The sequence below is a fragment of the Haliotis asinina genome, chromosome 11, assembly GCF_037392515.1.
Source record: "Haliotis asinina isolate JCU_RB_2024 chromosome 11, JCU_Hal_asi_v2, whole genome shotgun sequence".
Taxonomy (NCBI): domain Eukaryota; kingdom Metazoa; phylum Mollusca; class Gastropoda; order Lepetellida; family Haliotidae; genus Haliotis; species Haliotis asinina.
The window spans coordinates 23,306,704-23,318,837 of NC_090290.1; the positions used below are offsets into that span (position 1 = coordinate 23,306,704).

General features: G+C 39.2%; 1 protein-coding gene across 1 annotated transcript in view; it reads right to left on the reverse strand.

The window, feature by feature from the left end:
* LOC137255344 (rap guanine nucleotide exchange factor 4-like) overlaps window positions 1-12,134 on the reverse strand; it is an 86,882-nt gene that overhangs the window by 34,578 nt on the left and 40,170 nt on the right. Inside the window, exons 6-8 of the mRNA XM_067792790.1 lie at window positions 2,514-2,623; window positions 894-1,122; window positions 417-600 (exon numbers count right to left, since the gene is read on the reverse strand). Of these exons, the coding sequence (XP_067648891.1) occupies window positions 417-600; window positions 894-1,122; window positions 2,514-2,623 (523 nt within the window). The remainder of the gene's footprint in view (window positions 1-416; window positions 601-893; window positions 1,123-2,513; window positions 2,624-12,134) is intronic.

Genomic DNA, 12,134 nt, shown 5'->3' on the forward strand with positions numbered 1-12,134 from the left:
AAGAACACTACCACCAATTTCAGTCAAACTTGTTGCCATGGAAACACAAAAAAATATTTTATGCAGCAATCAAAAACTACCAAGAGGCACCAGTACACCACCATATCTATCTATGTGCCAAGTTCGGTGAAGAAATGTTTAACGGTTTGGAAGTTCTGCTCTGGAAAAAGCACATGTGCATAGACAGGTGCAATGATTAAGCACATTTTAAAACCCACAAAATGGTTGCGGGATATCAGAAAAGAGTGGTAATTTATAATCCCTAGTCTTACAAGGAATGGTAAACTACTGTATTAGAAGGAAAGCAAAACTGACATGTAAGAAAGAATGACACACTTTGGTTGTGTGCAGCCCATTTCTGGTGCCCCCTGCTGAGATATTGCTTGGACTCACACTTTAGTTACGGATTTACGTACGGTTTGCGCAGTATCATCCTCATCATGGCATCAGGTCCGATTTGTGCCAGCAGCGCCAGGGTCTCTCCTAACTCCTCCTCACATTCCTTCCTCTCCCCCGACGTCGGTACCGTCCCCACCCCCTCGTCATCCTCACAGAATCGGTAGAACAAGTACTTGTCCTTGAACTGATGCTGATGACACACTGAAGCAAACATCATGAAAAACTTTTCCCAAAACTTTTTCAATGTTTCCACAAAATATTTGTTCACAGACCTGCTTGATGTATTTGGCATCTTTTTGTCGAGATGTTGTCCTGACCTTGACCCAGCAAAATCTCACTTGCTGGAAACATTTATGCTCATAGTCCAGGACCACTCACTGGGTCAGATGACACTTAAATTAGTTGCATGGTTGATAGTATATTTACAAGATCACATAGAGAAAGACAGTTGTACAATACAGCATGTGCACACATGACAATGACCAGCTACTGACCATGTACAATAACCCCCTCCTCCAGAAGTGCCTGCCACATGCCCACTGCCTGGTTCCGGGAGTGGACGAGAGTACTGGGCTGCAGGAGCCAGTCCACCATCTCAGATCCCACCATGCATCTGCGGTACGTACGGAGGTGATACTTCCTATCTCGGATCATATGGGGAGCTCGCGTCAGCAGCACTGTTCGGATCACATGACCTCCATGCAGTAACTTTTCAGAAGGCATCTAAGAAAAAATAGAAGTAGTTTTATCAGATGTCTACATAAGAAGAATATATTAATAACAATAGTCGTTTTGGGATCATATTTTTTTCATACATCTATGAGTTTATCAAAATTTTCTATGACAGGAGGTGTGCAGTACTAAATAATATTATAAATTTCTGGGTATATCAGAACATGGGACACAGTGAGTGACAAGAAGGTAAATGCAGATCTTACTGCTGTGATGGAACATTGACAAGAGGATAAGTGCAGAACTTAAATGGGACACAGTGAGTGACAAGAAGGTAAGTGCAGTACTTAAAGCTGTGATGGGATACTGACAAGAAGGTAAGTGCAGTACTTATAACTGTGATGGGACACTGACAAGAAGGTAAGTGCAGTACTTATAACTGTGATGGGACACTGACAAGAAGGTAAGTGCAGTACTTATAACTGTGATGGGATACTGACAAGAAGGTAAGTGCAGTACTTATAACTGTGATGGGACACTGACAAGAAGGTAAGTGCAGTACTTATAACTGTGATGGGATACTGACAAGAGGAAAGTGCAGTATCCCATCAAAGTGTGATGGGATACTGACAAGAAGGTAAGTGCAGTACTTATAACTGTGATGGGATACTGACAAGAAGGTAAGTGCAGTACTTATAACTGTGATGGGACACTGACAAGAAGGTAAGTGCAGTACTTATAACTGTGATGGGACACTGACAAGAAGGTAAGTGCAGTACTTATAACTGTGATGGGATACTGACAAGAAGGTAAGTGCAGTACTTATAACTGTGATGGGACACTGACAAGAGGAAAGTGCAGTACTTATAACTGTGATGGGATACTGACAAGAAGGTAAGTGCAGTACTTAAAGCTGTGTACTTATAACTGTGATGGGACACTGACAAGAAGGTAAGTGCAGTACTTATAACTGTGATGGGATACTGACAAGAGGAAAGTGCAGTACTTATAACTGTGATGGGATACTGACAAGAAGGTAAGTGCAGTACTTAAAGCTGTGATGGGATACTGACAAGAAGGTAAGTGGAGTACTTAAAGCTGTGATGGAACACTGACAAGAAGGTAAGTGCAGTACTTATAACTGTGATGGGATACTGACAAGAAGGTAAGTGCAGTACTTAAAGCTGTGATGGGACACTGACAAGAAGGTAAGTGCAGTACTTATAACTGTGATGGGATACTAACAAGAAGGTAAGTGCAGTACTTATAACTGTGATGGGACACTGACAAGAAGGTAAGTGCAGTACTTATAACTGTGATGGGACATTGACAAGGCGACAAGTGCAGTACTTACAGCAGTGAATCGGGACATTGGCAAGAAGATAAATGCAGTACTTACAGCTGTGATGGGACATTGACAACAAGGTAAATGCAGTACTTACAGCTGTGATGGGTGCAGCAGGGTTTGGGAGATCATCGATGTCACTTGCTGTCGAGTACACAGATTTAGTTGTCTGTTTTCTCATATCACCAGGGCGCTTTGTGTTTACATCTGACAAAAAAGAATAATTACTCAGTAAAATAACAATTTTATTTCCTAAAACTTCAATTGATTTCCAAAGCAATTTCCTACTGGAAATGTTTGGTAAAAAGTGTGTCCACTGGAAAAAACGGTCACCAGTGCCTTGTAATGCTGGAATCGCACTGCAAAAAATCTTGAAAACCAAATAATGAGCCTTCATTAAGCAAAATCCATTTGTCAAAATTTTCTCTTTCTTTGATTACTTAACAAGCACTAACAAAGTCACATGTACAACATAATACAGTGCAGTTTGTGCATGAGGAATGATGTCATACACTAAATTGTTACCAGTAGTTCAGTCATAGCATCTACTGTTACCAGTGAATGTCATCCTTTAGCGGCTTGTGTCCTTTAAGGTGCTCTAGCATTTTTTTGTATGAGTTTAATATTAGTTTAACATGATAACTTTTCTATGCAATTTCTACGAAATGTCAGGGTTGTTATGCAATATTTTTTTTCAGTTTTATAGTTCAGGTGCTGATGATAACCTTTAGAATCTATGGCAGTATCTGCAACATCTGGCAATCATTATGCACAGTGACCTTTACTGTCAGTGATGTACTTCAAAAATATTTATGCTTTCATTTTCTTTACAGCTACAAGATCATAAATTCCAGCAGATAAAGTTTTTACTGGTATGTGACTTAAAAATTTATGTTGGAAATAAAAGAAATCTGAGGAATTGTTGTTCGTAAATAAGACATGCATGTCATGAAATGAGCTAGTTTAGGGGTGGTGGGGCAGCCTTGAGGTTAAAGTGTTCGCTCATCATGCTTAAGACTGGTGCTGACTTTCCCCCATGGGTACTATGGGTTGAGTCCATTTCTGGTGTGCATAACGATGATAGTTTGCTGAAATGTTGCCAAAAGGGTCGTAAAACAAAACTGACTCATTCACTATTGGGTTATGTTCGTCACTAACAACATTTGTCCCTTTGTTGTCACGTAACAATACCGCACAGAGTAAGCATAATATATGGATACAAACTTCCATTATGACATTTAGAAGTGATGTTTCAGTGTAGGTTCTGACACTAAGCAGCCTTGAGACAACCACCTTGAGACAACCACCTTGAGACAACCACCTTGAGGCAACCACCTTGGGACAACCACCTTGGGACAACCACCTTGAGACAACCACCTTGGGACAACCACCTTGAGGCAACCACCTTGAAACAACCACCTTGAGACAACCACCTTGGGACAACCACCTTGGGACAACCACCTTGAGACAACCACCTTGACACAACCACCATGAGACAACCACCTTGAGGCAACCACCTTGGGACAACCACCTTGAGACAACCACCTTGAAACAACCACCTCGAGACAACCACCTTGAAACAACCACCTTGAGGCAACCACCTTGGGACAACCACCTTGAGACAACCACCTTGAGACAACCACCTTGAGGCAACCACCTTGGGACAACCACCTTGGGACAACCACCTTGAGGCAACCACCTTGAGACAACCACCTTGGGACAACCACCTTGAAACAACCACCTTGAGACAACCACCTTGAGGCAACCACCTTGGGACAACCACCTTGAGACAACCACCTTGAAACAACCACCTTGAGACAACCACCTTGAAACAACCACCTTGAGGCAACCACCTTGGGACAACCACCTTGGGACAACCACCTTGAGGCAACCACCTTGGGACAACCACCTTGAGACAACCACCTTGAGGCAACCACCTTGAGACAACCACCTCGAGACAACCACCTTGAGACAACCACCTTGGGACAACCACCTTGAGGCAACCACCTTGAAACAACCACCTTGAGGCAACCACCTTGAGACATCCAACTTGGGAAAACCACCTTGGGACAAAGTATATCCACTCATTCCTTGAACTCCTCCAAACAAGCTTCCCAAGGTGGGAGAACCTGCACCAAACAGTCGCTCCTAATAACATACAAGTTATAAGAAGTTGTTACATCTTATTTCCATAATTGTTACCATTACTTTGTACTCCATCTTCTAAATGCCCCTCTAGGGATGGTGGGGTAGCCTAGTAGTTAAAAGTGTTTGCTTGTTATGCACATGACTGAGGTTCGATTGGCCACATGGGCACAACGCATGAAACCCATTTCTGGTGTCCCCGCTGAGATATTGCTGGAATATTGCTAAAAGCAGCATAAATCTAAACTCACTGACTTACTCTAGATGCCTCTAAAAGGTCTACAGAAGGGGGAGGGCTGAGGTGGCCTAGTGGTTAAAGTGTTTACTCATCACAGTAGAAATGTGGTTCAATTCCCCATATGAGCACAATGTGTAAAGCTCATTTCTGGTGTCCCAGCTGTGACATTGCTGGAATATTGCTAAAAGTGGCATAAACCTAACTTCACTCACTTTTCAGTGGGACAACAGACAGGAAAACTTTGGTTCATACATGTTTCATTTAATGATTCAGTGGTGTATTTGAATATTTAACTAAGCACTTCATCATTCCATCCTAACAGGTACCCATTAACTGCTAACAGAGGTGGTTTTCAACATAGTAACACCATATAAGTTACATGTGCTTCAGTGTGGGGCTGCCCAATTATGGTCTGTGTACATGTACTGTTAAGTTAATCTGTGACCATTTATGGGGCAATTTCTCATTATTTTGTTGTCTAGAGTACAATTCAGTGCTTCACAATCATTTTTTTTTTTACATTTCCTTTTGTGAACCTAAACAGTGCAAGACAAATAAATTAATAACAAATAATAAAGATCTGATACGGTCTTTATAGTTCTGCCTCAGTGACCTCTAAACACACAGTATATACATAATAAATTCACTTAAGAAGAAAAAAAAGAACAGGGACCTTGCCATATGCCAGTACTAGGGATCAGCTATTGATTTTTTGTGGGAGGGGTTTGCATAATCATAAAAAATCAACTGTCTCTAAATTCTTTTGAATATAAGAGTTCATTACATTGCCTTAGATAAATGGCCCTATTGCACTAAACATTACATGAAATACCATTTTACAACTGTGTAAAAACTAAACTTATGTCATCCTTCACTGAGTCAAGGATGTTCTAATCATAATGTCAAGTTAATAACATTTGAATCTAAAATGTCACATCTCCATCTCATTTATCTGGCTATATTTACATGCTGATGACCTCCCCTTGACCTAACAGGATCTTCTCATCTTTTCATCTCTATGTATTTATCTCTCAAATAACAACAGACATATCAATCACAAACACCTGTGTTTAGATTCTCCGTGCTTTCTCCACAGACTGATTTATATAGACCTGAGAATGACCTTTTGCTTCAAAACAATATGTGACAGTTGTTCATTCTCTCACTAACCCACACAAGCAATGACAGAATAATGGACAATCAATACTTAAACCACAGATGGTCACAACATTTCTGACTATTAGTGAAACAAAAGTACGCACCTAGATGATACATTCCTAAATTGTGGTAGGCGAGTAGTTTGACATTTTCAGCCATGTTGTCGTTGTTTTCAGCTGTTGTCAGTAAGTAACAGTGTTGTATATTCCACGTTATTGACATGCATGTCATGTGTCAACATATGCCGGCCACGTCCCCTGACACACAGCTTGTGATGAACTCAACAGAGCTACAGCTGACCCGGTAAGCGATCCCCCAAACAATAGCCTGGTACAGTCATATTCATTCTGTATAATTACATTCTTGCATGTTTTATCATTATCAATGGATATAGCATGCTTTGAATCCGACACCCACTTTTGACTTCTAAAGATTGCTAACGACAACAGCCAGGTAAGTTTCAAATTAAAGGTAGAAATAAAACCATATCAAATTTCTAATTATATCAAGGGCAGGCATTGATTTGTATGTAGTGTATACCAAAACAAACACACATATACAGGGACAGAATTGATCACAAATCTGCTAATCGACCAGCGATCCATGAAATCCCAAGGGAATACAGACTCGTGTAAAAACCTATACTAACGTTACCATAGTTACTGCAACAGCAGGTAGAAAACGAGTTTATAATTGCTGGATTAACTCAAGATGTTAAGGTTTGCAATCATTTTCTGCGACACACTTTTATCAATAAAAGCCCTCAAAATATGGTGTTTGTTTGGATGTTTGTTTGCTTGTTTGTTTTTTGATACTCAGCAACATTTCATCTGTATGATGTTACTCCTTAACTACTACTTGAATAGTATTGTCAAATTTACATTATCCACTATCACAAAATTGTTTAACCTATTTAATTTTGTGTTGGAGCAGCCTCTACAAAGACTAATTAGTTTTTATTAATCTGGTTTACGCATCTGATGTGCTTCAAACAATGTACCATAAGGGGGATCGAACACGGGTCTTCAGTGTTATAGTTGAATGCTTGTACCGCTAGGCTACCCCACCATCCCTCAGGAGTCATGAATACAAGTAGCCCAGACAACACCTGCTGAAGAATGATCACAGGTTTGAATCCTAGTTCACCCTCTTTATGTTCCAGGTTTGTCAAAAACATACACGTCTGCTGGATTCACCCAAGCGAACATCCCAAACCTGCATTACTCCCGTATCTCCTCCTATATTTAGCAGACATGCTATTTCTTAACTGACAGATGTTCAAAGTAAAGTTATATCAATCTCGCCAATGCATATCAATCAATCTCAATGCATTTCTTAAGTTTCATATCAGTAAAATGAGAAATGTCATTTCACTCTCATGAGAAAGGGGATGAAAATTACCCATATTATTTGCAATTTACAAAAATATCTTTTCTTCAGTTAAAAGTTCATTATTTACAGTTCACACCACAACTAATTTAAGATGAATTCTTAAAAAAATACACTTAAAAGATTTTCCTTTCACTCTGACAAATATGTTTTCATTTTGCGCCTAAAATGAAAAGGATAAACAAAAAGAATGCCTCTTTTGAACCATGCAATATCAATTATTCTATTGTATAGATGCACATTCACGGGCGAGAGATCTACATCAATATAAAGGTGACGTACATCAGCGTGTGTCATGAGACTCAACAGGACACCATGACATAAGCAGATTCAGGCAAATAACCTTTGGTTACATAAGCTCCCGAGGATAACAGGTTTCAAATTCCATTTTTGAGTCATTTGAAATTGCTAAAATTTTCTCAGTGGAGATCAGTTACATACTTGATTTGACCTACATTTTGAATACCAACACTTCACATTAACACATGAAATACCGTTGGAACAAGATACATGAAGTACATACCTCACATGTTCTTTGCGGTAATGAGAGAATGACTAGTGACACAAAATGTGTCACTGACACACAAGATACTCATATTTCATTCTAGTTTGTCATTGTCTTGGGGGCGGTGGGGTAGCCTAGTGATTAAACCGTTCACTAAAGACCTGGGTTTGATTCCCCACATGGGTGCAATGTGTGAAGCCATTTCTAGTGTCCCCCCGCCATGATATTTCTGGAATTTTGCTAACAGCAGCAAAAAAGTAAACTCACTCACTCAGTGTCTTGTCTCCATCATAAAAATCAAATATTACAAACAAATTTTCACTGAAAGCCAGTTTACTTACGACTGGGCTTTTCAATCAAGGTGTCAGATAGACCTACTCATGACATTTGAGCATTGTTATTGCATCTCGTCTGAGGAATTTACTAAGTATGACACAGCCTGAAACATGATGCACAGTGCTGTACATGCTATGGCGTCTACATGGAGTGTACACACTTTCTTATGTACATGCACTTCCTTGTTTGCTTTACATAATGTAAATGTGTCAGGAATATTCCAACTGTATAGCTGTTGTCTGTAAATAACTGACTCTGGGCCAGACAATCTAGTGGTTAACAGCATGAGCATCAATTTCAGCAACTGGGATGGGATACGTGGCATAGAGCAAGTCGGACCACCTAATCCTGTGGGCCACCTCTTACCACAAGATTGTGTTGCTGAAGACCCATTCTAACCCAGAACATAACAATTCAATAATCCTGAGATATTTCATGGAATGGAGCAAAGCAAACAGAGCAAATGTCTTACTGGTTCTGTAGATTTAAATACACATATGCAAGCCACAGAGTACCAAGTTTTTGTTTTTGGAATGAGTGAGTGAGTACATGAGTAAGTAAATGAGCAAGTGAGTGAGTGACTGTAGTTTTATGCCACACTCAGCCCTAAATTATAGGGACATAATTATACTCTCCCTACAACTTTTTTGCCCTTGAAAATAAGAAATTATGAACCCTCAAACCTTTCACAAAACAAGTCAATACAAGTATAGCACAACAGGCCGAGCAACCAGGCCCCATTGCTGACAGCTATAGTGTTTACTAAAGCATGAATATGACATGAAATCACACTCACGTTAATGCAAGTGTCACCTCTCTATTTCAGTCCAAACTAATCTGTCTTATCCCCAAACAAATAAAAAATGTAGGAGCTAATCTCAAAAGAGGAAACTAAACCACATCAACCAATTATATGAATATGAATTATATTGATAAACAAACAAGCATGAAACATTACACAATATGCAATGGTTGTAAAACACTGAGTATAGTTTTTACCCAATTTAGCCTGTTCAGTTTGTTGTTTGTATTTCCTTTCCGATCTTTGAATACACAATGCCATTTAGAAAGTGGTCAGATGTAACACATTATGTTGGGGATTATTTGGATTTTTTGGCATTATTTGCGACTTTCTCAGTAATGTACATATTCTAGTACATTTGTTGGGTTGATCCCTCATTAACCCAGGGTAGAATAGGCCTTCTGCAACCCATGCTTGCCATAAAAGGCGACTATGCTTGTCGTAAGAGGTGACTAACGGGATCAGGTGGTCAGGTTCGCTGACTTGGTTGACACATGTCATTGGTTCTCGATTGCGCAGATCGATGGTCATGCTGTTGATCTCTGGATTGTCTGGTCCAGACTCGATTAATTACAGACCGCCGCCATATAGCTGGAATACAGCCGAGTGTGGCGTAAAACTAAACTCACTCACTCACACTCACTGATCCCCCATCCAGGATTTGTTTTCATAGCTTTCAGCACCTTTCAGTACCAATTTACACTCATCAGAAGCGTTAATACATACAAAGTCTGTGGTCTAGAGCACCAGCAGCAAAGGCTGAGTTGGTTAGACATTTGACTTTGTGTGCTGGCGATTAGATGCCATACTCTGATGGTGTGGGTTTGAATTCCTTAGGGGCTCCACCCAACAAAAGTACTAGAATTTGTACTTCACTGAGAAATATAGCATATGCTTTCTGATCTGATTAAACAGTGCCTGTTCCTAATAAGAAGCTTGTATGCATCTCATACATTTCACATTCTTACAGAAACATGACAACAGACATCAATAGCAAATCCAAGCTCTTAGAGAAACCATTAAAAAATGATCTAATTATCAGTTTAAACAGATCAATAGATCAATAGATCTGGAGCAAAGGAGTGCAAAAGCAACTACATACAATCAAGTTTCAGGGTGAGTGTCATAGATAAAAAGCTCAGTTGTTATAATGGTCTGGGTTCAATTCTCCACATAAGAACAAAGTGTGATGCCCATTTTCAGTGTTCCATACTGATATAGTGCTGGAATATTGTGAAAAGCAGCAAGAAAATATATTCAGTTACTACCTCAGTCAATGGAAATATCCATATTCTACCCATAAGTAATCTTGACGGCTCAAACTCTGTTCAGTAGCCATGTATATGACGGAGGTCAAAATGATAATATCTTACAAGTCGTTGGCTAATATGTCAATCAAGCATATGTTGTTACTTCTGAGATTCCTGCCAAGTGACGTCACATTAATCAACATGAATCAAGAGTAGGAATTAGGAAATGCCTATTAATACGTGTCTTCTATAAAAAATATATTCCATCTATATCATGATGGCGTGAAATAACCAAGCTAACATCCTCACTATTACAGCACAAGGTCAACTAGAGATGCCAACTCCAAAGTGTTGCAAATAATAGTTTCAATGCAACAAGTGTCATATCTGGGATGGCATTGTGTAATAATAGTTTCAATGATCAAGATTAATAGTTTGGCCATAAAATTAGTCAACTTCAAATTTCCAATAGATGATTTTGCTAAAATTACGTTTGTAACTAAATTTGAAGAATTTTAATGTGAGTGATGTCCAAAAATGCATTTAGTCAACAAAAATATGTTTATGTCTGTATATACAAATTTTAATGATTTTCTTCATATTTCATAGAATTTCAAGTTTGGTCATATTGGGGTGGTTTTAGGCTAAAATTTGCAGGGACTACGATGCAATCATAGAGTTTGGCATCTCTGGCTCCATTAACTCAGTTTGTCACACTTTCTAAACCTATTTGCCATAATGCCCCCTTGTGTGTCATTCTGTGAAGATACCCGCTAGAAGTCACATATCATGTTGTTTATATCTCTGATCAACCGTGGCAGTGGTAGATTTGGTTTGTTTGTCACAGTCAGTGAAAGGGAAGGAGGGGCCTGGGGCGGAAAAAACCCAATGCCCGACGTCCAAGTCCACCGTTTTTTCTGTCAGGCAAGAAAACATGCACGTCATGCTGGTGTGCAGTTGACTTTCCAATGTTAACTATCCTGTATATTAAAAATAATGAACAAAAAAATAGGATGGTTTGGTGGAAAAATTATCAAGGCAAGTGATTTTACATGTGCCACTGTACCGGAGCACGCTAGCTATTTTAGAGCTATTTCCAAACCTGTGGACAGACTTTAATGATGGTTTAATCATATCCTTGTCACACTGGAGACCTGGGTACAATTCCCCATGTGTGTACAATGTGTGAAGCCCATTTCTGTTGTCCCCTGTCATGGCTTGTATATTGTTGAAAGTGGTGTTGAACCATACTGACAGTCACTCACAGTTAAGGCTGGTTATATTCCCCACATGGTTTCAATGTATAAAGCCAATTTGCTGTGTTTATTATCATGCTTCTGCTGAAATATTAACAAAAGCAGCATAAAACAAAACTCACTAAGAGTGGCACATCATCGACACAGTGAAAGAGAGCTATAGTGAATGAAGGTAAGTTTATATTCTGTATTGAAAAACAAGTGAACCATTTTAGAAAGCTGATATTCAACTGTCTTGAATTCCCTTTGTCTTCCAGTACATCAGTATTCACTCATGGCTGAATGACCATAATGTGTTCATGATATTTTGACTCAGTGACGTATCATATTTGGCAGAAAAGACCTGAGCTGAATATGCCATCATTATCACTTGTTCAAATCAAAATCCAGTTCTCTCAGGTCCCCTTTTTAATAAGATTTTGGAATCCAGCTTGGATATACACATGCATGAAAAGAATATATCTCCGGAATAAATACCCTCACACATTAAAAGAATTAAGTAACTGTATAGTGTATGAGCAATGGACTCTTGTAAACACCTGCTTTGAACAAACACCTGGAATCAACACCTACAACTTGTGCAACAAAAACATTTCTTTGAATAAGCACCAGTTTTGAAAACATACATGGCTTTTAAAA